Here is a 26,676-nt window from a genome sequence, read left to right as displayed (position 1 = left end):
TGCTCTACCGGTTAGAGAGTGCATCGGGTCCGGTTTTAATAACTTTGTTTCTAGGGGTGACATACGGATCCAGTCCAATTGTACTTGGATTTGGACCCAAATAGTATTTAGGTCTAAAATCAGGACCTATACCCATACCTTTCAGTTCTTAAATCTAGTTGTCAGGTCTCGGTTCTGGTCGGATCCATTGCCACCCTAGGATCATGAACTTTTTTTTTTTTCTCAATAATATTGTAAAGGAAAATTGTTTGATGCGGGCTCGATTGCATTTCTACAATATGCAGTCCAGAAATATATCTTAAAGATGGACGTAAATAGGTGGTTCATCTAAAAACAAGTGTAACTAACAGTCCAAATATTTTTTTAATATAATTATTATTTATAGTTTTCAATTTTATTTTATTTTATCATATTCACGATCTCCATGTTAAATATTATATATTCTCTGATAATTAAGATCAAAGCAAATTTTAAACATATATTTATTGCCAAGCCTGTGTTTCTATAATATGTAAGTTAGGCATATAAAAATCGTGTCTTACTGTAAATATTGCCAATATTATGACAATATGAGCACCTAATGCGTAAAGACACATGATTTCCATCATATATTCAAGTCCACAATTTAGACATGTACTGGGACGCGAGGTCGGGTCTAACCGTCTTATCGCCGGTCATGTTGGATCCATTGCCAGCCCTATTTGCTTCAAATTGCAACATCCAAAAGAAAAATTCAATTAACTGATATAAGGGGCCAGAAGAAGAGTTAGAGAGAGAAAGGGAAAGACACGCAGATGCAATGGGCTTTAAAAGGCATCAACCCCTTTTGTCCAATTTTCAAGCGCACTCATCGTTATGTACATGGGTATCGTTGCTGCCTCAGTTATGTGAGAGGTCTCTAATTATTGACCAGCGGTCCATAAATAACCCGGTCCCCTCCATAACGATAAATACCACTTACTAAATAATAACAGTAACAATAATAACGCCAACAATAATAACAGGCGTCAGTCTCAGTGTTAGCAGGCTTAAGCATCAGAGGGAAGCAGAGGAGGCAGTAGAGAATCAGAGTTTCAGAGGGGCGTGCGATGGCAAAGGGGGCCGTATAACGTGAGAGAGAGACCCATCCTGTAACAGTAACTGTACATGGGTTGGCGGTCGCTTTTTGACCGCCCGCTTTTTATGGTCGCCTCCTCGCTCTCGAGGCCGCGGACTGTGCGTCTGGTTGGGGGGTTTTGATGGTGGCGCTTGGGCGTGGGGGCGAGCGATGGGCATTGATCTGAACCGGCGGGTGACTGCGGAGGGCCACGCGCCGCGCGCCGAGGAGGGCGCCGCGGGGACGGTGTGCCTGGAGGTGTGGCAGGCGTGCGCGGGGTCTCTGATATCGTTGCCGAGGAAGGGGAGCGTGGTGGTGTATTTTGCGCAGGGCCATTTGGAGCAGGCAGGGGCGAGCTGCGATGGGTGGGGGTTGCCGCCTCAGGTCTTTTGCCGTGTGATTAATGTGAATTTGCATGTGAGTTCGCTGTTCGCTGGGCTTTCTTTCTTCTTCATTTTATTCCCGGTCTGCTTCTTCTTCTTCATTTTCTTGGTGGTGAGAGTGGATTTGTGGTTTCAGGCGGACCAGGTTAGCGATGAGGTGTACGCGCAAGTATCTCTGACGCCGATACCTGAGGTAGAATCTTCTTTAGACTTCTTTCTTACTCGTGCATTTCTCCATTAATTGCGGGGAAAGACCTCTATCTGTTCTTCTCCTTTTCTGGCAAGTATGAAATCGCAATTAGCGTGTAAATTAAGAAGTTCCAAACGACTGATTTGGGTTGTTGAACTTTCTCATAGACCTCTTCAGATAAAACCTCTCTCTCTCTCTCTCTCTCTCTCTCTCTTTGAGCTTCTGAGTTAGATCTGGAGCTTATGGTGCAAATGAAAGGACTAAAAGTCACTGTTATGGATGTTCATCCCTAATGAACTTTACTTTCCATCATCGCTCTCACTCTCTCTCTCTCTCTCTCTCTCTCTCTCTCTTATCTACAGCTGCAGAGATTGTTTCCCGCTCTCATAATTATAAACTTCTGAGTCCATTCAATTATAGGAGTTTTAAACATTGGGGTGAGGTGTTCATCTCACTCTCAGTCATAAATCTCTCTTTCCATTGATCTTTAGCTGCTGGAAAAACCATAGTACTGGGGGTATTGGCCTCTCTTCTGCTTATAAGCCTCCCTTTCAGTTCCATTGCGCATTTCTCCCTCTCATGTTCTTTTACATTTTCCTTTTTGCTGGTATCTTATGTTGTTTTGTGTTGTTGCTTCTCGAGATCATGGCCATCCTCTTCTCTTTCATTGTTCATTTGATGGCTTTCCGCTCCTTACCTATTGAATTGCTACGAGATCTTTCTTATATCACAATGTTATTCTGTTCCATTTATACTTGTTGTCAACTTTTTTGGATAGCCTGTGGAGAAAGGCTTGCCTGAGGAAGAGGTACGAGAAGATGGTGAAGAAGAGTTCGAGTTTGTGAGTAGGTCAGCGACTCCGCATATGTTTTGTAAGACACTCACTGCCTCTGATACAAGCACTCACGGAGGCTTTTCAGTCCCACGCCGAGCAGCAGAGGACTGTTTCCCTCCTCTTGTAAGTTCTTTATTGTTCTTTTTTGGGCTTCTCTTCCTCTTTTTCTTCTTCTATTTTTTTCTTTAAAATATGCTACTTTATTTTCATCTTCTTCTTTACTTTTTTTCTTAAGCATATTCTATTTGTTTTTTATCGCAGGATTATAAACAGCAAAGGCCTTCTCAAGAGCTTGTTGCAAAAGATTTGCATGGCTTTGAATGGAAGTTTCGGCATATTTACAGGGGTATGTTCTGTATGTTTTATTGTTGGGTTTGAGCTAAAGTTGTGTCATTTATATGGCGGTGAGCATTAGGAAGATATCTCCATCACGTGGCATGAGGGGGAAGACAAATATTTCAGACATTCTATTTCTAGAACAATGTTTTATGGATGATCATCAGACCCACTAATTGTAGTTTATTCTGATAACTTGTGATAGGGTCACTTTTATTATGTGTATTAACTTTTTTTAGAAGGGAACGAATTTTGACTTTGTGTGGCCTCAGAGCCGTACTTTTTTTTATTTGGTGTAGGCTCAAAGCTGTATTTAATGCACTGGTTACTTTGTTAAGCTCAATTACTGCATAGCCTTTCCATATTGTTGAATTTATGTGTTATGTTCGCTCTTCTTCTCTCTACGACCCTGACACAAACCAAGTAACATCGTCTAATTCCTTGCAGATTTTTCTGGCACTATCATTCCCTGAAAATTCCTAAAAAACTGATAGTTAAAGTCATCCAAGAAGTTTGATTTCTTGGTTTTCTCAAAATAATGTTAGGATGGGATGAGGCTCGGGTGCGATGATGGTGATGTTGGGATGCTTTGATAGATTTTTCCCTCCATAAAGAGAATGTAAAGGTCTGATCTCTTTTACAGGTCAGCCACGCAGGCACTTGCTCACTACTGGGTGGAGTGTTTTTGTCAATCAGAAGAAGCTGGTCGCTGGGGATGCTGTACTTTTCTTAAGGTACACTAATTGTCTGGTTTGTTGGTACTTTCTTAAATGTACTTTCTCAATTTTAAATTCTACAGAAGTAATAAATTTCTTATCTCAGGGGCGAAAGTGGTGAGTTGAGGTTAGGGATTCGGAGAGCGGGTCGACCAAGAGGAGGTTCTGTCCCTTCTTTGGCCCTCCTTAGCCAGAACTTAAGTGGAAGCACTTTTGCTGCAGTTTCCAAAGCTGTATCTACAAAGAGTGTGTTTCATGTTTCCTACAATCCAAGGTATATTACTAGTAGCTTGGTGTCGTTTAGGTTACAGTGGCATTTAAAGTTGCATGGTGTTTCTTATGGCTGGAATTTTAAATGGATAATGAAAACTGTCCTCTTTACTCATTTGATAATGTATCTCTTTAATCGGTTGGTATCATTAGTCTGATGTCACTGAAACATTTCTACATGGCTACACGAACATCCATTCTAAACGTCTGCTCTTTAGATGGGGGATATCAAGGCCACTGTGGTGGCCAGTGCAGTGACCAAAATGACATGTGACACTTGGTTGATGCTTATACCGAGTTCAAATGCTTGTTACAAGGTTGATTCTTTGTTCTATCAGAGGATACTGAATTATATATTTTATATTCTCAAATGTCTTTTTTAATTGAGGTTTTTTGGGAATGATAAGCAGAGCTTATGTCCTTAAATTTTTATATCGTTTTTTATTAGAGACCTAGGGCCTTTAAGTATAGACGGCAGCTATTAGTGAGCTCTAATTCCCAAAAAGTCTTCAGTGAATGAATTGTATTATTGATCCACAAAGGTAGTCTTTATTCCACTGATATGCAAACACACACACCTTTATCACACATATAACGCAAACACACACATATATTTGGATATTTAATTATTATGAGAGAAGAACATAATCATATTAAGCTGTCAGATGTGAAATCATGAGGCTTGAGTGTGTCACAAATTTTGAAAAAAACTGACTTTGAGTGCGTCGATAGCAAAACCTCCACCCATCTGACTTCACATCAAAAGGCTAAGGATGATTGTGACTTTGTACGAAGGATATACTGTTTTATTTTATACTTATCCATTATTATATAATCAATGTTGGCACTTGACATAAAATGACTCTGATTTCTTCATAATATTGGTGGTATCTGGCCTGAAGCCTTTCCACTATATTACAATTCCAAAACCATTGCTCATGTTCAATGGACATTGCAACATTGTTGCACCAGGTGCCAACAACAAGAGAATGTACAGATAGTTACTACAAAGTACAGAATACAGAGATTTATACGCGGAAGAAGTGATGGATGGCCATTAACTAAGAGCCCCACTTTGCACTCTTTCCCCTCTTGCAGGTCAGCATGTTGGTATCTGAGTTGGCTTGTTGGAGCTCCAAGGGCCCCAGATCTCCATTGTCATTGAGCCTCTAGTGATGCTAGCACGCACTGTTTGCCTACCGCCTACCATATTATGTTAAGCGAAGCTCCTCGAACCAGTGATGGGCTGGAAAGACCAAGAAAAGATCCAGAGAGATGTTACTCTGGAAAGAAGTTTGTGTGTTGAACTGTGATGCATCACAGTGTCCCACTGGGCATGGAGAGATCGGTTGTACCATCCTAACCTTATCCCTCTTAAGTGCTTCCCACCACAGATGGGCTTGGTGTACAAAACAAGCCCTGTCAAATTGGAATCATTCCTAAGTTCCTAACTGATCTCAAGGGACTTGTGGGCCACCACCAACTAGTGTTCCCATATGAAGTTCAGATACCCTTGAATTCTTCAATATCTGATCTGTTATAATAGATTGTTTGATGTGAGAGAAACAAAACAAAAAAGGAATGGAACAACTTCCCTTCTAGCACCATTTCATATATTTTCTATTTGTTGCATTTACAAATCTGCCCCAAGACTTTTAAAATTGCACACTTCAGTCCTTATATGAGCTATAGATAGATACAGCAGGAACAAAGTACGGAAAAATATGCCCTTATGGGTCACACCTTTCTAGACTCCCCCATAAGTTGGTGTGTGAATATCATGGATGCCCAACATGCTAATAAGTTCTTAGAACTTTCCCTGCCCAACTCCTTTAGTGAACATCTTAGAACTTTCCCTACCCAACTCCTTTAGTGAACATGTCTTGATGCATAGAAGAGGGAAAATAATAAAATAAAATAAAATAAAGGGATAATCTTCTTCTCCCTTTTTTTTGGGCCACCACTTGAATATTTATAGAATAAAGAAAGTGAAAACCCTAATTACACCATGTCTACACGCTCTTCAGAGGTTCTCATGCAAGGTGCGGATATAATCTTTGACGTTACTTTGTCATGAATGTGGTGATGGACAACTTCAATGTGGGTAGTGAGCTCATGGAATGTTGGGTTGGTTGTTATGTGGATGGAAGCCTGATCATCACAATAGAGGCGGATAGAACCATGAAGAGGAAAGTGGTTTTTGCTATGCCATGAAGAGGAAAGTGTTTTTTGCTTTGCATGTCTAAGATTTCCCCCAACAAAAGGGCCAGAGCTTGGAACGCCTATGGTGATGACATCATGCCTAATCTGCATACGTATCCCCTTCCTAACAGTGAATTTAAGTAGTATAGGATGCGATTGACTGGCTCAAGATGGCTAGTGTGTGGAGCATGCATGTCTTGGCTCACTAAGTTGACCACAACAAACATGATGTCAAGGTGACTAATGGTCAAATATAAGGTGACCTACTAATCACTTGTACTTACCCACTTTCTACTGTAAAGCACACGAAATGGGTTTTGGTTTGAAATTGAGGTCAGGTAGAGAGCCAATGGGAAGGTCCACCAACTTCCTGTTTCCTTCAGGAGATCTAAGGTATAATGTTGGGATATAAGAATCCAAGAATCCCTTTCTTCTATCATGCAACCTCAATGCCTATAAAGTTTAAGGACTCCCATATTCTTGATAACTAACTATGTGTGCAAATACTCATTAAGTTTTCGGATTTCTTGAGTATCATCGCAGTAAGAATGATACCATCAACATAATAGAATTATTGAAACTGCCTTTGTTTCTTTACATGCATGGAATAATACAAGGAGATATGTGTATATCCAACATGTATGGCTTGGCTGAATCTCTCAAACCATGCTTAAGGAGTCTGTTTTAGGCCATAGAGGGCTTTCTTAAGGCAAAATGCAAGGCCTAGTGGTGCCTTTTGATCAATGGTGGGCCTTGCATGTAGGCTTCTTCATCAAGATCCATCTGGCAGAAAGCACTTATACATCCAATTTGAATAATTCCAAATCCTATTTGCTGCAATAGAAAGAACTCGAGTGATTCGCATCTTAGTTGGGTGAGGCCCTTGGCCATAAGTCTGGCACTGTATTGATCAATGGTATGGTCAATTACCAAATGGGCACTAATTTGCCAGAAATTACGAGCACCCCCCGCCCCGATCTTGTAGCAATTTTTTTTTCTAAGTTGCCCCCGTTTCCGGCAATGCAAACACCAAACAAGGGACATCCATTTAAATTGGGTGAATTTGCAGTCTGGTGTTTGAAATACCAGATATCTATTTGGCTTTCCAAAACTCCCGAGCCCCCTCTCTATCCCTCTTCTCTCTTCCCGCTAGCTCTCTCTCTCTCTCTCTCTCTTATCTTCCTCTTTATTGCTCACCTCTGCTCAGCGAAGACTTATTTTCCTGGTTTTTTTCTATTGACAAGATAGAAGAGCTCCCAACAACCACCACCAAACCTCTTCATCTACCCATCATTCACCTATAAATCAACCTTCTCCTCCACCCTTCGACTCTGGGCTTCTTCTCCTAGTCAAAGAAACCATTCTAGAGAGAAATAGAGGAACTACTCCAATCTTGTAAATATATATAGAGAGAGAGAGGCTGAGGAGGAAGTTAGGGGAAGGGTTCCTCTGTTGCATTCCTTTGAAGAGAGAGAAAGAAACTTAAGGACTAAGAAAGTCCGAGAAAGAGTAAGAGGGAGGAAGGGGTCCTCAGTTCCCTTGGATTTCTTTGGAGAATATCAAAGGAAAAAGGAGTAAGGAAACGAGAATGGCTTTGACAGGACCTTCATTCTTCGACACCTCTCACCTCCATTCTTCTTCATCCCAAGGAGAGAAACAGAGAGACTTCATCTTCTCTGCCGAGTCATTTGGTCTGAGCACCAACCTGAAGCGAAGCTCAAAGCAAAAGGCGATCTTGGCTGTCGATGTCGCTGAGCCCCCCTCAAAGCACCTCAGAAACCAGCGGAGAATGCATAGAATGGCGCTCCTCTGAGATGGAGTGTTGATAGCTGGAAGAGTAAGAAAGCTCCACAATTGCCAGAGTACCTTAACAAAGAGGAGCTCGATGTAGAGGTGAGCGAGAGATAGGGAGAGAAGAGAGAGATCTAGCGGGAAGAGAGAGAATAGGGAGAGAGGGGGTTTGCAGGTTTTGGAAAGCTAAATAGCTGTCTGGTATTTTAAACACGGATAACAAATCCACACCCAATTTAAACGGATGCCCCCTGTCTAGTGTTTGCATTGGCGGACAGGGAGGCAACTTAGAAAAAAAATTGCCGTGGGAGGGGCTGGTGGTGCTCGTAATTTCGGGCAAATGAGTGCCCATTTGGTAATTGACCCCCCCAGTAGTATCCGTATGTAATTTTCTCAAGGATATGATATATCCATAAAGAACTCAAATACTGATTAACTGAAATACAAAATACAACCTGAAGTCCATAGTTCATAGTTCACAGATTCAAATCTCCATACACATTGCAAAATCCAAAACACAATATAGTGAAAATCATAAAACTAAAGTGATTAAAAAAGGTATTTAAAAAGAATTTAGCCTTCAATCGTTAAAGGTATTTAAAAAGAACCTCGCCTTCAATCTTTATCTTCATCATCCTCATTGGCTTTGTCCCAAGCACCTACATGCGATTCAAGGCCAGCATTATCAGAATCATCATCCTTTTCAACATAGTGGCCCTCCTCTGTTTCTTCCAGATCAGCCTCCTCTATGAACCAGAGGTGGTCGTTGATCTTGTGGCCATCCCAGAGTTGGAGGCTTTTCCTGGAGCGGCTCTTTAATCATATCCAAATTCATATACTCACCAAGGAAGACCTCTTTAGTCCTAGGATCTTCCATCTACTCACTGACATCATCCATGTCTTTGGATGCAGTGGTATACATCTGCTCAGGATCATTGAAACACTCCCTTAGCCTCTAATTGTACTTGACAAAGACTAAATCATTGAGCCTCCTTTGCTCAAGCTTGTTCCATTTCTTTGTATTCACATAAAGAAAAATGCATGAGCTAGAGTTCAGACTTAGGGCTTGTTTGGATGTACTCATTATCCTTGATAATTCACTGTTTTAGTAAAATTAATCCTGATAATGAATTATCTTTTGTTTTGCAATGCCCCTTATATAGTTATTTGAGATAAACTTATAGGTAGTTTAACAATTTATCTTTTTCAAAAGCTATTTTAAACTTTTTTTTCCTGAATATATCACCGATATAGAGATTACAAGTATTTCACTAGTAGTGAGTCTTAGGCATCCCACAAGCCAGGTGCTCTGTGCAATAAAGAATGTTGTCAAAAAATGGTTTTATGGAGGCCCACAAGACGGGTGCTCAAACCTCGAGAAACCAAAAAAAGTTGAGGGGGCAACCCATATTGGGTGCTCAAACCTCAAGAACAAGGAAGGTGGCAGGTCACAAGTTGGGTACTCAGGCCTTCAACAATAAAGAGTAGATGGCAGCCTACAAACAACTGCTCAAACACCACCAATAAAGACAAGGAAAGGAGAGAGGCAAGTGGCGGAAGGTTCGAGGAGAAGGTTATGAGGTTGAGACTGGAGAGAGAGAGAGAGAGAGAGAGAGAGAGAGAGAGAGAGAGAGAGAGAGAGAGAGAGAGAAGGATTAGAAGTAGTCAAGTAGAAGAAAGGTTATGATTTGAAGGGAAACAAAGAGATGGCCAGAAGTGAGAAGAGAGTGCAAGGTGTATAGAGGAGTGCAACCCAAGATGATGTTAAGATAATGGTAGAGAGAGATAGCACTGATAGTTTGTATTAAGGGGCAAGAAAAGAGAAAGAGAAGAGGAAAAGCAAGTGTAAGGAAGAAGAGGAAAGATGAGATAGAGATTTATATATCCCAAGCATATTTTAACCCAAAAACAAGAAAAAAACATCAAACTACAACCCAGAAAAGAAAAAAAAGACCAGGCTTCACGGAACTGGTGGGACAACACTAACAGCAGTGCCATCCTTAGCTAGAGCATCTACTGCTGCGTTGGCTCCCACCAGATATGACGAGAGCTGACTCGAAGGGGCTTGCAAAGATGGAAAATCGTGTCCAAGATGTGAGACAGACACAAGGGTCTTGAAAGTTTCTTTCGGACCATAGGATTATATTCTTAGAGTACCCTTCGATCGCAAGTTTCTCACCCATAGAAGGGATAAATCTTTTGAGACCTTCCAAAAGCACTTGTGCCTCTGCCTAGATGGGTTAAACCTTTTGATACCTTCCAAAAGTGCTTGTGGCTCAACCTAGAAGGATTAAATCTTTTAACTCATACGAAGTAATTTGCTGAAAATTACATCATTTTAGCCAAAAATAACTAAAAATAGTTTAAAATTGCCGAAAAGGTCAAATAATTAAATAATATTATATATAATATGATGGATGTACTACATGGAGTATACTAATTTCAGATAAGATACTTTACTCCATGTAAGATTGATGGTCATTCAGAGAGGCCCTTAAGCGAATTAAAGTAATATTGTAATTCTACATTAGATTAATAGTTTACTAATAGAGCATTATAAGCTCAATATAAAGTTATAATTTTGTAACTCTTAATACATTAATTGATCAATGTAGTAATACTAATTGATTATGAGATACTATTAATTGATTATGAAATATGAAATATGAAATTATAATATTTGCAAAATGCAAACTGCCAACTTACCATCTCGAATGAACTTCAATTGCTTTCACACCAGATGAACTATATGTTGATCTCAATATTCGGATGGCCTTCCTTTGTAGGTTCGGAGTGCTAATTCCATGTTGGCTCCACCATTTACCTGCGAATTATATATAATCACCATAAGTCTATTCTATTTTCTGTAACACAATGTAAAACTATGAAAGTTGAAACTCGAAATAGTTATTCAGATTTGATAGATTACTTGGTTCAGATTCAGTCTTTTGTTTCATCGCCATTTCTTCCCCAAATGATTTTAATTCACAATTATACAAAATCAACTCTTCAACAAAATTCTTATCCTGGGTATCCTTTCTAAAACGAGCCTCTCAAAAATTTCATTGGAGCCATCCATAATTGCATCACTCCTCTCAATGTTCAGATCTGCATAAAAGAAATCCGTGTTCAAATAGTACCTAGCTGCATGCAATGGCCAATGAAGCTGCCTTTTCAATTGTCTCTCTATAATCTCCTATATTGGACCATAATTGTTCTCATCATTGCCCAATGCCTTTGCTATCTACCTATTACCTCCATCTAGTGCATCATATATAATGCCCATAATGACTTCTCCTCACTATCAACCAATCCTAAAATTTTCATTGAGGATGAAAAACTTTAATTGAGTATAATACCCACTTCTCCTCAAAAGGAAAAAAGTATACTACCCACTCCAAAAAAGTCTTAGACAAATTTACATCACATGCTTTCTTTCCTTTAGCATGCTTAAAGCACTTGCATCTAGACTGCTCTTTTGAAATTAACATAATCTCACTTGGTTTCCCATATGCAATATGCTTTGTGGACTTAGGAAAGAGGTGGCCCTTGCGTATCACGCTAAGGATAACGGTGTGATTCTAGATGAACACCGTCATGACCTTAGCCTTATTCAGTGCCCCCTTTACCCTTGGCATTTCGCCAATAGCCTTAAGCATGAGGTCTATGTGATGTGCTTTGCACAATGTCCGAAATAAACAATGCTTCTTTTGCGCAACAAATTATTGGTAGCCGGACTTGTTGCAGCATTGTCTGTTACAACTTGCATGACGTGCCCCACCCCAACATTCTAAATACCCTTGTCAATTATGGTAAAATGTATTGTGCATCATGAATATCATTAGTTGCATCAATAGGACTAAAAAACAATGTCCCTTGATGAAAATTCACCTTCAAGTTCATCATATTCTGCTCCTATCACTCCATGTATTTGTCATTATTGAGACCGCATATCATGCCCACACATTTAGGTAATGTGAGTTGTGCCTCCTTCTATAGCAATGGTTCCTTAAGCTCATATGGAGTTGGAACCCCAAATTGGCCAATTGCCTCCACCATTGTATGAAAGGTGCTTGGACAAGTAGCATTGAAAGTAAACCCTCCTAATATATCCAGTGAGCAATATGTTGATTTCCTTGGGCTTACTCTTCCTTCTTGATCCTATTTCTTTATTATTACTTGGTTTTTCCCTCTCTACGACAGCCTGGGAATATTTTTTGTTTTTCTTAAAGATACAAATGGAACAATCTCGTTAAATGGGACAACATTTTCCCCTGTACCTGCAAGATGTTTCTTAAATCCATTGATCACCTCATTTGTATCTTTTTTATCTTTTTTATTTGGGCAAAAGCCATATTTTGATCTCGGATCCCCACTCCTATTAGAAACCATATAGGACATTGTGAAAAAAGAAAATATCAAATACATAGATAGTTTACTAACCTGTGTAGCTCTCAATCGTCTATGTTATGCATGAATATGAACCTCTAAATCACCCAAAAATTCCTCTTATAACCTCTTTTTATAGTTCACAATGAACCCAATAAGAAAATGTAAGGTTTGGGATAATTTCTTAAACATCAAAATCTTTTCAATTTTTAAAAAATTGAGAAATCTAGTATTTTTGAACTCTTTTTAGGTTCCCCAAATCCTATTTTCATCTTAAGATTGGGAAAAAAAGAGAATTTTGCCCCTCTCCCAACGACAATTTAGGGATTGTGCTAGGTGGGCTCCTAGGCTATGGCACCAAGCGGCCTAGGTGTCCGCCCAGGAACATGGCACCAAGGGAGGCCTGCCTACGCCTACCAAGGCACTCTGCTCCCCTAGGCAGGGGAGTCCATCTAGGTGCTCCGTGGGTTGTTTTTGGCAACTTAAGTCAATGGTATAATTTGGGAGCAGTTTAACATTGCATATCCATTTGCATCCTCTGGTCTTCTTTCCTTTAAATGAATTAGGTCCCAACCTTGTCTTTTCCATGCATCCTTGTTTCATCTGCCATGGGATTTTTTCTTTCAGGGAAGTGACTGCTTCGTAATAGGGTTTTGGTTTGTAAGCAGTCAAGAGAAGAAAGAAAAGCACAATACAAGGATGATATAGTTGAGTCGGAAGCAGTTTTTTGATTGCAGTGAGAATTTCTTTTAGGGAGATTCACAAATAAGTTTGATTTTTTTTTAGAATTAAAAAATAGTCCCATATATTTCATATTTTACACTGAAGTCCCACTTTTTGATAGTATAGAGTATGTGTTTTAGTTTTATCTCTTTTACTGTGCATCAAATTATGATCAAAGTGTTTTCGTTTTATGTCTTTTACTGTGCATCAGATTATGATCAATTTTGATATGTTTATATTCTCACCATCACACATTTCTAAAAGAATATTAACAATAACGTAAAATAATAAAATGACCAAAATATCCCTCAATATTATAGGGATATTTTGAACATTTATTAGTTTAAATTATTTTTAATATGTTTTATAGGTGTGCGATGGTAAAAAGGTATGGCCATACCTAATTCGAGGTTAATCTAATGTATAGAAGAAGAGATAATGAAAATACATTTATGCTATCAAAAAGTGGGAGTTGAGTATAAAATAGGATTTTTCTGTAAATTTCCCATTCCTTTTTCTTCGCAATGCAATCGGTAAATCAGAAATTTGATAGGGAGCTATTTGGGTCTAGTGTTACATAGACACTTCACTCTCCCTTTTATGTCTCGTGTCAACACATGTCGATAGGTAGACATGCATTCAACACACTGACCATACATGTCAAGTTGTTTCGTAAGAAATCAGTACATATCAACACCTTTTGTATAAAGTATCTTCCATTTTTCTTCGCTTAAAAGAATCCGGTCCACACAATAGACCTTAACTTTTGGCCAAGGAACCCCATATTCATTCCTATATGTTTTCAAATTTGAAAATGGTCATTCTTTTGGAAATTTGGATTGGGTTTAACTAGGTTTTATGAAAACTGAAATGGGCTTTAAGTTTGCTATTTAAAGACACCCGTACTTTTTGAAATTTGAATTGGGTTTAACTTGGTTTTTCAAAAATTAAAATGGGCTTTAAAGTTTACTTTTCTGAAACATTGAGTGAGCAAGAGGAGTGGAGCCTTATTTAATTGGAAAAAACACCTTAGTAACTGACACAGAGGAAATGTCAAATGTTTTATGCAACATTATTTTAAATTTTAAATTTTAAACATATATATATATATATATATATATATTGATGTTGTTAACTGTTGTATTAAAAAGAAGAAGTTACAAGAGGTATGCAGAGGAAGTCCACTGACTGGGCTCCATGCCAAAAAGAATAGACTACCCAGAGAGGCAGCCCTATACATATATTTTGGAATGTAATTATACTTGCTTGTAAAATAGTATTTGTATTACTAATAAGGCTTTAAAAAAGCATCATTCTGAAAATAAAAAATAAAAACATGTATATATATATATATATATATATATATATATATATATATATATATTTAAAAAAGCATCATTCTGAAAACAAAATATAAAAACATCTATATATATATATATATATATATATTTAAAAAAGCATCATTTTGAAAACAAAATATAAAAACATCTATATATATATATATATATATATATATATATATATATATATATATATATATATATATATATATATATATATATATATATATATATAGATAGCATGGATTAAAGACCGTCACGGACTTAACATGTCCGTAGCGGTCTGTCACAGACATAGCAAGTCCGTGACGAGATTTTTTTCACGCAAATTGACGCAAAAAATATAGGGGGACAGCCATGGCTCCTGTAGGTCCGTGGTGGTTTTTAGGCAAAATCGTCACGGACATAACATGTCCGTGACGGGGACGAAACACTGTAGCACTTCGCCTGTAGGTGTTTTCAAGACTTTTCCATATATAAACTGAAAAATCTATATTTTTTGTGTCAATTTTGTTTGAAAAAAATCCCATTACGGACATGCTATATGCGTGACGAACCGCCACGGACATGATATGTCCGTGACGGTCTTTAATCCAAGCGTCTGAAAAATCTTTTTTCGGACGACGTCGAGCCTTTGGGCGAAAATACTGTTCATTTTTGCCCATAGTCGTTTTGGAGTGTCTTCCATACATATAGCCCGTTGTATGGATGTATCGGGCCGTACTGGGTTTTTTGGCCAAAGTACTAGACCTCAAGACACGTAATAGACATGACACCCATATCCGGATCTATGCAACACTGTTTGGGTCTTGACATGATGGCTAAGAGTTGTTAGAAGACAAGTGATCTTGCGGATATGTATGTTGCTCAAATTGGAGTAAGCTTTCATTGTAAGTCTGAAGGGGAGGAGACTCAATCCATGTGGTAAATTGGCATTTATGGTGTAACAAAAATTGGTGAAACAATATGATCCTCCCCTTTAAACATTTTAGATGATGACGTGGGATCCTTACATAAATTTGACGTTTAGTTAAAGAACGTAATGTTTCTTGAAACATAGTGCTTTCTCTTTTTAGGTTCAATACTTAAATCTTTTCTAGAATGGGGGAATACCATTAAAAAAAATTCACCTAATTGATTTAGGTTCCAAATTCTTCTTGTACTTTCTGGTAGATGGACATAGCATGCACACTCAATGACCCCAAGGTTCTCTAAAGATTGTTGGGGTGCAGACGTGCAATCATTTTTTCTGAGGGTGAACATGATCTAAAATAGCAGTCAATAACCTATTTATTGTGAATGATGCAATAGATACAACAATTAACCTGTGAATCATAGGCACATCCATTCATTGTAAACATGATTGCTCTAGTTACCTCCAGGAGGTGTCTATTCTTGCATTCCAGATCTGCATTCTGTTGGGGAATAAAAGGGCAAGATGTTTGATGAAGAATTCCCTGAAATTATTCAGAAATGTGTCGATTGACAAACTGTTCCATTGTCAGATCATAGAATTTGAAGTCTAGCACTGTAGTGAGTTACGAACATTTCATGAAAAACTTTAAACCAAGATATCAAATTTCCAGATGTAATAGATTGAATCCATGTAGTACGAGAATAATAATCTAAAACTAACAAATACCTGTTACCTACCAAAGAAATAATGGGTTTGGGACCCATACATTAGAATGAATCATTTTATTAGTTTGTCACATGGACTTCTATCCAAGTTTGATGATTGTCGTGAAAATCGTGGATATTCTATCAAACAAGTGCAAGACGCAATGTGTAGGATAAAAGGTTATGGAGTAGTTTCTAGTCTGGGGAATGCTTCTAACAAAGAGAAGACTAGCAGGGAATGAAGGCATATGGAGATCATTTGATAAAGAAAAAACCGTGGACCAAGTTACTTGCCTAACTTTAAGAGCTGGGATGGTTGATCCATCAGCAAAACTAATAGTTTTGAGAGAAATAGATGATGAAAAAGATTTGGGTTCAATTGTTGATGACCATCATGTGGTGCCTAACTCGAGAATCAATTTCCAGTTTGTGGTGGGGGTAGCAATACGAGAAAGCTAGTTGCTACTTCAGAAGGAGATGAAGATGTGTTGTAAAGCTCAGGTCTCCCGAAGCATTGGAAAGTCTCTACACTAGTGGGATCAATTGTATGAGTAGCATTTGTACAAGCAGTGGAATTTTGCCCATGTAAAGACCAACGTCTTTCCTTGTCGATAGTCATCCTTCTTGGGGTAGGTGCAGTGAATTTTTCTTGATTTGGATGCTTCACTTGGTTGGGGTGCCCTTGAGCTCTACCCTTCCACTTGTTATGATGGTTTTGCTATTTGCTGCTAAAGTGGGGTGCTCAACTGGTTGGGTCATTCATAACTTCCCTTCCCTTCTTGTTGAAAAAGACTATAAATGGCACAAAGGAAAGAAAGTTTTTCATGAGCCAAGATTTGATTTCTATCAGTCCCAAATTCAGAATTAAGACATTCAGAATTAAGACTTGCAAGTAGCCCAAAAACCTCGCTTTCATCTACTTTTGTCCTATACTTTTCAGGCTCAGTTGCATAATCACACAAAGGCAGTTCATAGTAACTCAGTTCATCCCACATCCCTTTTAGCACACCAAAATATGCAGCAAAAGACTTATTTCCTTGTTGATTGTGTGCTGAAGTTGGAATACACGTGCGCTGTTTTCCTTTTGCAGGAGTTGATTTTGTAAGGGTATCCCATAATTTCCAGCTGTTGTTGGGATTATCTTACTATCACATTATCAGATTCCATGGAGTTAAATAACCATGACTTGGCAATTGCATTGTTAGCTCTTCATTCACCAAATTTTGGATGTGTAGAACTAGGGGGCTTTAATGTCCCATCCACTAGACCCAGATTATATCTAACCTATTGAATAAAATTAATAGTTGTGTTTATACATGAAATTTCAGCAAAAATAATATTTCTGCCTAATTTATTGCTTAAACTAGTCAATCAGAGGTGGAGAATGAAGGTTCCATCAAATTATGGATCATGAAAGAAAAATGACCTAGCAGTCCCTTCTTTGATGGTTAGCCGGCATTGTTGGCTAAGATTGTCTAAAAACCGAAAAAGAAAAACAAATTTAGAAGATTATGGGAAAATAAGGGATTTTGAAAAATATCTTAGAAATGGAACAACAAAACTAAATTATTTGGTCGTCTGCCGGCCTTGCCAATTAAGATCCCCTAAAAACCAAAAGAAAAGGAAATTTTAGAAGATTAAGGGAAAATAGGGGATTTGAAAAATATCTTAGAAATAAAACAAGAAAAATAAAATAAATGATAAAAATAAATACAAGCAGGGATCGTGAACCTGTATGCGGCAAAGCTGGGCCCACAGACCTTGCACTTGGAGTTGATAGCTCAGATTACAGTTTGTCGGTGCGAGGAGACCGTTACCATTGTTGTCGGACGAATGAGCTAGAGACGCTCAATTTTGGAGAGGGTGAGAAACTATCAAAATACACCTTAGTGCACCCTATACCATACTCCATTCCTGCTCCATATTCCTTTTGCTCTATCTCTCTTTCTCTCTCCTCCCATTCCCCCTTCTCTCTCTCTCTCTCTCCACTCTTTTCCTCCCTCTTCCCAATGCCCCTCTCTCTTCCTCCATTTCTCTTTCTCTACTCATTTCCTCCCTCTTCCCAATGTCTCTCTCTCGTTCTCTCTCCATCTCTCTGTCTTTCTACTCCCCCTTCTCTCTCTTTCTCTTCTCATTTCCTCCCTCTTCCCAATGTCCCACATCTTTCTCTCTCTCTCCACTCACATTTCCAAGCCCACTATTTTCTCCCTCCCACGTGGTTCCACTTTTTCTCCCATTCACTTTCTCCCTTACTAACATTTCCCTCTCTCTTTTCAAACTGCAAAACGGGTGGGGCCCCCTTGCTCCTTTGAAACTCCCTTCCCCACTACCTCCCACAAACTAATTTTCTCACCTTCTCCAAAAGTCAACGCACCTCTCTCTCCCTTATCATTACACACCCACACCTCTCTCTCACTCACTCAACCTCTCCCCCCGCTCACTTAACCTCTCTCCCTCTCACATACTCAACCATTCCATAACCCAATCACTCTCCCTCTCACGTACTCAACTTCATACCCTCTCACTTACTCAACCTCTTTCCCTCTCACTTACTCAACCTCTCCATAACCACCCAGCACACTCACTCTCCCATCTCAATTATTCCTTCGACGCAGTCGCACTCTTCCACCCACTTACACACGAATAAACTCTTCCTCCCACTTTCTCAAATGTAGTTGTTAATTACAAAATCATGCCACAACTATGTTGACAGCCTTGGATACAGGCAGCTAGGCTGGCCTTACACACCTGCATATGTATTTCATCTGTTTAAAATGGAATCCACTTTCTTAGATGCAATTGTGGTACATTTCTATATCTCACTGAAAGTTTGAGTTTCCATCAAATTGTGTTGATGATGTTCTCTGCGAATTAAAAGCTGCTTGAAAATAAAATTTTGTGAGGTTTCCTAATATGCTTTATGTCCTTTAATTCAATTATGCTTATATATGTGCTTATAATTTTCTTTTTAACTCTTAATAATTTTCTTTTTAACTCTTAAACCTCTACCTCAACGTTCTAACATGTAGGGCTAGCCCTGCGGAGTTCATTGTACCATATTGGAAGTATTACAAGAACTTCAACCAACAGTTTTCCCTTGGGATGAGATTTAAAATGAAAATTGAAACAGAAGATGCGGCAGAGAGGAGGTTTGTTTATTTGCTTCTTCTTAATATTGAATGAGAAATCTAAACAAAAAAAAGGAAAAAGGATATTTTAAGGGAAATCTGTCCTTTGATTAAAAGTCTAGGAAATCACTGCTGTGTTACAGGTGCACAGGATTAATAAGTGGAGTGGGTGATATTGATCCAGTTAGATGGCCTGGTTCAAAGTGGAGGTGTCTGATGGTACATGCCCTTCCTTGTTGCATGCTTTCATCTTGTGCTTAGTCTCTTATCTTTCCAGAATGGAGCATTCTGGCTAAGCTGAACTTTTCATTCATTTGTTCCTTACTAATAATGCCATGGTGCTCATGCATTTAGCTAATGTACTAGAATAGTTGTCATGCACCAACTTGGTGTGTTCTGGTGATGCATAATTGGTGCACCCAGTACCATACAACTTTTTGTACTTCTTCGAATCTGTCAATGATTTATCAGCAATATGAATCTGAACTTAAATTGTGTTCTTATTTTTTCTACTGCTCCATGGGAGTGGAAAGTGTTCCATAAGAAACCTTGTCTCCTCCTATTTAGCAATTTATTCTAACTATTTACATTTTCCTCGTATACATACTTTTCTTGCATGACATGGTTATTAGGAACTTCTTGTTACACTTTTTTAGTAATAATGCTGGAATTTATTTATATTCTATCTTGAGTATGAAAATTGTTCTCTACATTTGCGGTAGTCACTAATGTTAAAAAGAGAATGACAAAAAACAAAGCAGTTCATAGTGAACTCAGTGTAATGTTTTATGTTTTATTGTCGAAGTCACTATATTGCTAATATGTTGCAGCTTCCATCTCTACAACTCGTTGAAGAATCCATTAGAGCTATCATGTGCTTTTGCAGCTGTACCATTAGAAAGGAATTTTGTGCTCATTGGCTGCAAGTAAATCTTGAAATTGGAAAGCTTAGAGCAATGCTAGTTATCTTTTAATTTGAGATAGCTTAGAGCAATGCTAGTTATCTTTAAATTTGAGACAGTAAATGATTCTGTTTAGGTGAAACAATGAAGCCCTACTTAATACAAGTTATGTGGGGTTAAAGGTAGGAATGCCCCAAAGTACGGTGAAACATATCTGATGAATATTGGAGGAACCAAATAAGAAGACTGCTTACATAATCGGAACAAAATAGAAATAATATACATATATGACACCGTTCTATTCCTTCTAACGCTTCTAAATTTCAGTTAGGAAGGATTTCACCAACAAGAATTTGCCGACAATATTTGAAACCTGCTCCTCTCGAACTGTGATGAATGTCAATGAGGAAGAATATAACAAGAAAAACTGGTACTTCTGGGATCTCATGGCGCAAGTGAACAAATTATGTTTTAGCGATCTCTATGGAAATATGAGGAGAATTCTCAAATCTTATTTCTATGGACATATGAGAGAGTATTATGTCCCCTCATGAGCTACTCTCATGAAAATGGTAATCAACCTTGATGTGTAATTTGCTTATGAACAAGTGGACTTGTGGCAATTTTTAGCATTGTTAATGCTGCAATAAAGACATGCGGGGAATTTCAAATTTATGCAGATTCAAATGATCTCACTCTGCATTAGCGATTAGCCCATTACCTTATACTCGGCCATGGTGTTGGTCAATGCTTTAAAAGGTGGCTGCCTCAAGGTGAGGCAGACTGAATTCGTCCACCTAGGCCAAGTTAGCCTCCTAGGCAACTAGAACGAGCAGTGTAACTAAGGCCATAAGAAGGCAACATTCTGATATGGATCAAAAATAAAAATAATTATGTGAACTGTAAGTTAGATGAGGGTAGTCAACTTTTCTCAAAAAAAAAACTGTAAGTTAAGATAAGGGTGCAAAGTGATCTATTAACAACTATCTAAACGACCCACAAAACATGTTGATGAGTACTAGTCTTATAGGTAAGGGTATAGTTGCCAAGAGTTTACATGGGTGATGTATGGCTACGAGTTTTGGTACTGATAAGGTTTTTTAAGTACATTTTAGTTGGTACCTCTTGGGATATGAGTTGGTGTGAGAAGGATATGTTAGAGCCGTGCCAGTTTCTGAAAGTGAAATATCTGTGATATTGATGCTGTCTGGATATGAAATAGGTGGGCTAGTTATGTGGTAATGGTCCATTGTGCTTGTGCTTGTACTTGTAGTTGTGTTGTATGTGTGTGTGCATGTGTGTGTGTGTCATTTTAAACTTGTGAAGCGTATCACTGATATGGCCGTTCCTATGCACATTATCACATTATTGTAAAATGGTGAAGTATATCCCCAGAAGAATGAGAAACAGGCTCTATGATATGTATTTCTATTGTATTAACATTACATAACTAGTTTATAGGTTACCTTTATTTTGATTGTCCTAGCAAATTTAATAGCATATGAAATTTATGTTTGGTAATAAACAAATCGTAGTATTATTAGAAGGGTGTAGTTTGTATAAAGCCGAGGACAATCAAAGTAAAGCTCACCGTAAAATAGTGTTGAGAAATATGGTTTCAATACTAGCAATCTTTGTGATAGCCTTAAAATATATTTTTATCTTTAATTATAAAATTTAAAGCTTCAAAAAATTGTGTATATCGAGCAGATCTATGAAAACTTGAAAATCTTGAAAATTGACGGTCCAAAAATGCGTTACAAGATGCATTATTTCCAAAACTTGAAATCCATTTTTCTCTCATGTCCATGCATCTTGATGTTGAGATGATCAATTTAAGGATATTTGGGTATCAAAACAACCTCTTCTACTGAAATGTTTGAGGTGGGCTTTAATTTATTTGTTTAGAGCCTCAGCTTTATATAAACTTTTTCCTTATTAGAGTGGTTTTGACTTTCTAGTATTACTGGTGCTTTGCAACTTCTGGTGATCATGTACCAGTAATAACCATTTCTCAGACTCATTTCTAGTCCTACCACAAACACATTTCAGATATAGGAGATCATTTCTAGAAACAATTGCGAAAATCATGTAGCAAACTGGGGTGTGTTTGTAGGAGGGAGTCTATCGGGTGACTGAGCATGTTTGCTCCTCCAATAGCAATACTATATGCTAAAATCATGTAGCAAACTTCTTATCAACATTTAAAATAAGCACTGCCTTAGGTGCAAGCTTCTTGCGATTAAGTTTTGGAGGGAAAGGCTATATTTGTATGCTGAAACACGTTATTGCAAATGCCAAATTGTAATGAAGGTGGAAATCTTAGGCTCTCCTCAGGACTTAGTCAAGATCTGTGGCAAGTGTACTTGAACTTGGGATTAGATCAGGTTCCACCATCCAAGTCCTGAAAAAATTTGCAAATATGTCCCAAAAATATTGGACAACGAATAAAAATAAAAAATCAAAATAAGAAAGAACTCTATAGGGGAATTTTAATAGTTCTATTTTTTGTCATCATTTGATCATGTAGTTTTTCAGTCAATTTTCCTGACTTTGTATTTTTCTAAGTTTTACTTTTAAAGTAACCCATATTAATCCATCTAAAATAATGGCAAAAAGTTTGTTGAAGAGTCCAGCTTTTCAAGTAAGAAATTGGGGAGAATTTGGAGTTCAAATAAGGAAGAGACAAAAAGACTTGGCATTGATGCAAATTGACACATTTGTTCATTTATTCCCATGAATGTAGCACATATTTATGCTACAAATGAATATGGACTGAAATCAGGCAATCACAAAAATTGTTGGATAAAATATTTCTGCAAATGAAATGATTGTGGCCTTCATTGTTGCCATCAGTGGCAGACGGGTGAGTGTGGCGAATGGGTTTCCTTACTTCCTGTGTACTCTTTTTTGGAGCAGCTGCTATGCAGTTGAATTTGAGTCGGAATGCATTTTGTGTAACTTGGTCATCTGCATTCTCCACCATTACTGCTTATTTCTGATAGCTCAGGCGGATACAATCATGCTTGGTATCTGGATGCTTTTTCATTTTTGTCTCAGAAGGCCCTGTGCCTTGCACATTTATTCATTTAAGGTGTTTTTGTTGTTCGATGGCTTGGTATCTGGTTTTGAATATTTTTCCATTGACTCTTAATGGTATCTTTCGGAATATTAGTTTGTGAATCAGCCTCATTTTTTTACAGGTCAGATGGGATGAGGATTCCGGGAATGATCGTCTGGATCGAGTTTCTCCATGGGAGATCGACCTTTTGGGGTCTGTTCCAGTATTTAGCCCTCCAGCAACTGGATTAAAGCGACCCAGGATCAGTCTTCCATCAATTCAAACTGGCTGTTCCCCTCCTGGTATTTATCATTCTTGTCTCTATGAATGTCTCTTGTGATGCCTATCGAAATCTTGCTGATCTTTTGATTGTGGTAAGCCTACTGTCTTTGGTTAATTGCGCAGATGGGAGCACGTTTTCAGACTTTGGGGAATCTGTAAGATTCCATAAGGTCTTGCAAGGTCAAGAAAAATCGGGTTTTAGCAAACCCTATGACAGCTCAAGTCATCAACTGTTGGAATCTCGAAGATTCATCCCTTCAATTAACAGTCCCATGTCATCTGAGTTCGTCCGAGGTGCCATCCAAACACCACTTGGAGTTGGCCCTTTCATTTCTAGTAGCAACAGCATAGGCTTTGAAGAATCTGATAGATTCCATAAGGTCTTGCAAGGTCAAGAAATTTTCCATTTGAAATCACAGAACAATAGAGAGAGAAACAGTGAGCTAAGTGTTGGAACCCTTGAAGGGTACCCTATACCAATAACTGGGGAGAGGTGGTCCGTATTACCACTTCAAGGGCACCCTGCCCAATTTCCTCTCTCTCCATCAACCCCAAGATTTCCTACACCATCGCTTTTGAGGTTTCACGGGTCAGGAAGTCATTTACTCCACCCTCCTTTGGTACCGCAAGATATAAACAATACTCTAAGAATTGCGGAGCAACCGTCTGGCAATTTCTCTTTGTTGGCCTGTGGTGAAGTATCAAAAGGCCCATTAAATGAGAGCCCATGTGATTCTTTGAAAAAGAAAAGCCAGGCTCCCGATGTATGTGCACCTCCTACTGATGCCTTTAGAGTTGATATTAAGGATGGGAAAGATGGAGCTACTAATGCTAGAAACAGTTGCTGCAGACTCTTTGGTTTTTCCTTAACTGAGGAGCCTCCTCTCTCAAATGAAGCAATGGACCCTGCACATGTCTCTCTTTCTTCGAATGATGACTTCAATTCAAAGAGCTCTTTCCAGCCCTCGACTTGGACAGTGAGCTGCGAGACCCAGCAGAAACAGTCTGAGTCCAAGTCGCAGTGTTTGAATAAAACAGCCAACCGCAGTTGCACAAAAGTAATCATTCCTTCAAAATCACATTCCCATTTCATCTCTCTCTCTCTCTCTCTCTCTCTCTCTCTCTGCTTCTTATCAAACCCGTGTTGCTGCAGGTCCACAAGCAGGGAAGCATGGTGGGAAGGGCTATCAATCTCTCAAAGTTCGAGGGGTATGACGATCTAATTAGTGAACTGGAGCGGCTATTCAATATGGAGGGGCTTCTAAATGATCCCAAGAAGGGATGGCAAGTTGTCTACACGGATAGTGATGATGATATGATGCTGGTGGGGGATGATCCTTGGCAGTGAGTTGTCCTCTCTCTCTCTCTCTCTCTTCTCTCCCCCCACATGCACATGCACAAACACATGGATCTGATGCTTTTCTCGTCCCATGAATGTATGTTAGGGAATTCTGTAACATTGTCTCAAAGATCCTGATATATACGCATGATGAAGTGGAAAAGATGATCCCTGTAGTGGTGGCAAGTGATGATGCTCAGAGTTGCTCGGAGGAAGCTCCCACTACCACCACTGAGGCATCAAAGTCCTCGTGTGGTCCTCAGGATTCTCTTCACCAGTGGTCCGAACATGAATCTGATGGCCTTGCTAGAGCTGTGTAAGTGTATGGTTGCATTGCCAGATGCAAGTGTTACTTGCATGACAACTTTTAGACTTAGTTAAGTATTGCAACCGTATTGGGCTTGTTTCACCATGACATATGTGTTTTACAATTCGCTTTCCTCTCTAAGGTGTAGGGAGCGATTCTGGTGGATGTGGATTTGTAGTTGATCGTTTCTATTATGCTTAAACAAATTTAGATCAGAAGCTTGTGGTTGTGCTTGAACTACCAACGGTTTGTATTGTAGAAGTGAATGGAGATAATAACTCCTGGCTATTACCGTTGTTTGCTTTACTTGATGTTGCTTGGAGGGTAATCACCGATATAGGAGTGGATGGGAGATGCAGACATAATGTCCTTTCTACATCAGCATATCTTCTGTTTTCGATGTAAATGCTTTTTTGGGTCATAGTTTTCAAAGTTGTGATATCGGTTTAGTAAAGTCTTTCATTATAGACAAGCTTGGTTGATCAGCTAAGCACAAATAACACTCGCTAATTGCCGTCTCATTTGGCGATTGTAGCATCCTGTCCGGGAAAAAGGATGGTATAGGGTCCACAAAGTGTGGATACTTGGGGTACACAAGTACCTTTCAACAGTTCATATTAAAAGGAAAAAGGATATTATGAGGTCCAAGTGTGGATGCTTAGGGGTACACAAGCACCTTTCAACCCTTCATATTGAAAGGACAAAAGATAATATAGGGTCTACAAAGTGTGGACACTTAGGGGTACACAAGCACTCTCCAACAATTCATATTAGAAGGAAAAAACATGGATGGTCATGATTTAATATAGAATTTTTATTTTAAATTTTTTGACAAATTGGATTGACAAGAAGTTCTGAATTTTTTTATGCTACACTAAGGTGTACCTAAATTAAATATAAAATTAATAATTTGTAAAAGGTAAATAGAACAAGATACTCCATGAACATTTAAAAGTATTCGGTCAATTTATTTTATTATAAATTATTTGTTATATTTTTTACATGTGCGTGATTGAGATTTGTGGATGTCCAAAATTTTGGAAAAATCTAAAAATAAAACATTAAACAATCTTTGATCATGTATTTTCTTTCCTCTAATTTGAAACATTGGAGGGTGTTTGTCATCTGGTCTGCATGATAGAAAGAGGAAAAAGTTTTTATAGGGTCGAGGCGGTAAACAATTAAATTAGAGCCCACTTTAAAAATTTCATTAGAAGAGGTGTTTTAATGCCCAAATATCCTCAAATTGATCATCTCGACATCAAGATGCATGGATATGAGAAAAAAATAGATTTCAAGTCTTGGAAATAGATTTCAAGTCTTGGAAGTAGTGCATCTTGTAACACATTTTTGGACTGTCAATTTTTAAGATTTTCATGTTTCCATAGATTTGGTTGATCTACCTTATTTTTAAAGCTTTAAATTTTATAATTAAAAATGAAAATATATTTTAAGGCTACTACAAAAATTATCAGTATTGAAACCACATTTCTCAACACTATTTGAAGTTGTGATTTACTTTGATGATTTAGAACCTCGGCTCTATACAAACCACACCCATAGAAATGTTTCCCTGGGAAAAATACTTGGTCAGGGAGAACCGGAATAGTATCCAAGTTCGCTAATTTGGGGGTTGTTACTCATTTGTTTTGCCCCAAATTTGGCATTACGCTTTCTCTCGACCTTGGGGAAGAAGATTGTGATAAAACTTAATACTGAAAAAACTTCAAAACAAACTTAGCAGTACGTTTTTGTCTCTAGACCTT

General features: G+C 38.3%; 1 protein-coding gene across 2 annotated transcripts; it reads left to right on the top strand.

Annotated features, from left to right (window-relative positions):
- The first annotated feature begins 1,009 nt into the window (after window positions 1-1,009).
- ETT (auxin response factor 3) lies at window positions 1,010-25,198 on the top strand. 2 transcript variants are annotated; one of them, NM_001305825.1, is given in 13 exon segments: window positions 1,054-1,078; window positions 1,258-1,513; window positions 1,616-1,672; window positions 2,448-2,627; window positions 2,766-2,850; window positions 3,484-3,574; window positions 3,663-3,830; window positions 18,921-19,040; window positions 19,163-19,238; window positions 23,125-23,284; window positions 23,388-24,322; window positions 24,418-24,608; window positions 24,710-24,946. In NM_001305825.1, coding segments are annotated over 12 exon segments (2,523 nt in total). In that variant the 5' UTR covers window positions 1,054-1,078; window positions 1,258-1,267; the 3' UTR covers window positions 24,924-24,946.
- Window positions 25,199-26,676: the final 1,478 nt, after the last annotated feature.

Source organism: Amborella trichopoda, chromosome 1 (genome assembly GCF_054954075.1).
Source record: "Amborella trichopoda isolate Santa Cruz 75 chromosome 1, AtrichopodaSantaCruz75HAP2 v2.0, whole genome shotgun sequence".
Taxonomy (NCBI): domain Eukaryota; kingdom Viridiplantae; phylum Streptophyta; class Magnoliopsida; order Amborellales; family Amborellaceae; genus Amborella; species Amborella trichopoda.
This window is presented reverse-complemented; position numbering and strand designations above follow the sequence as displayed.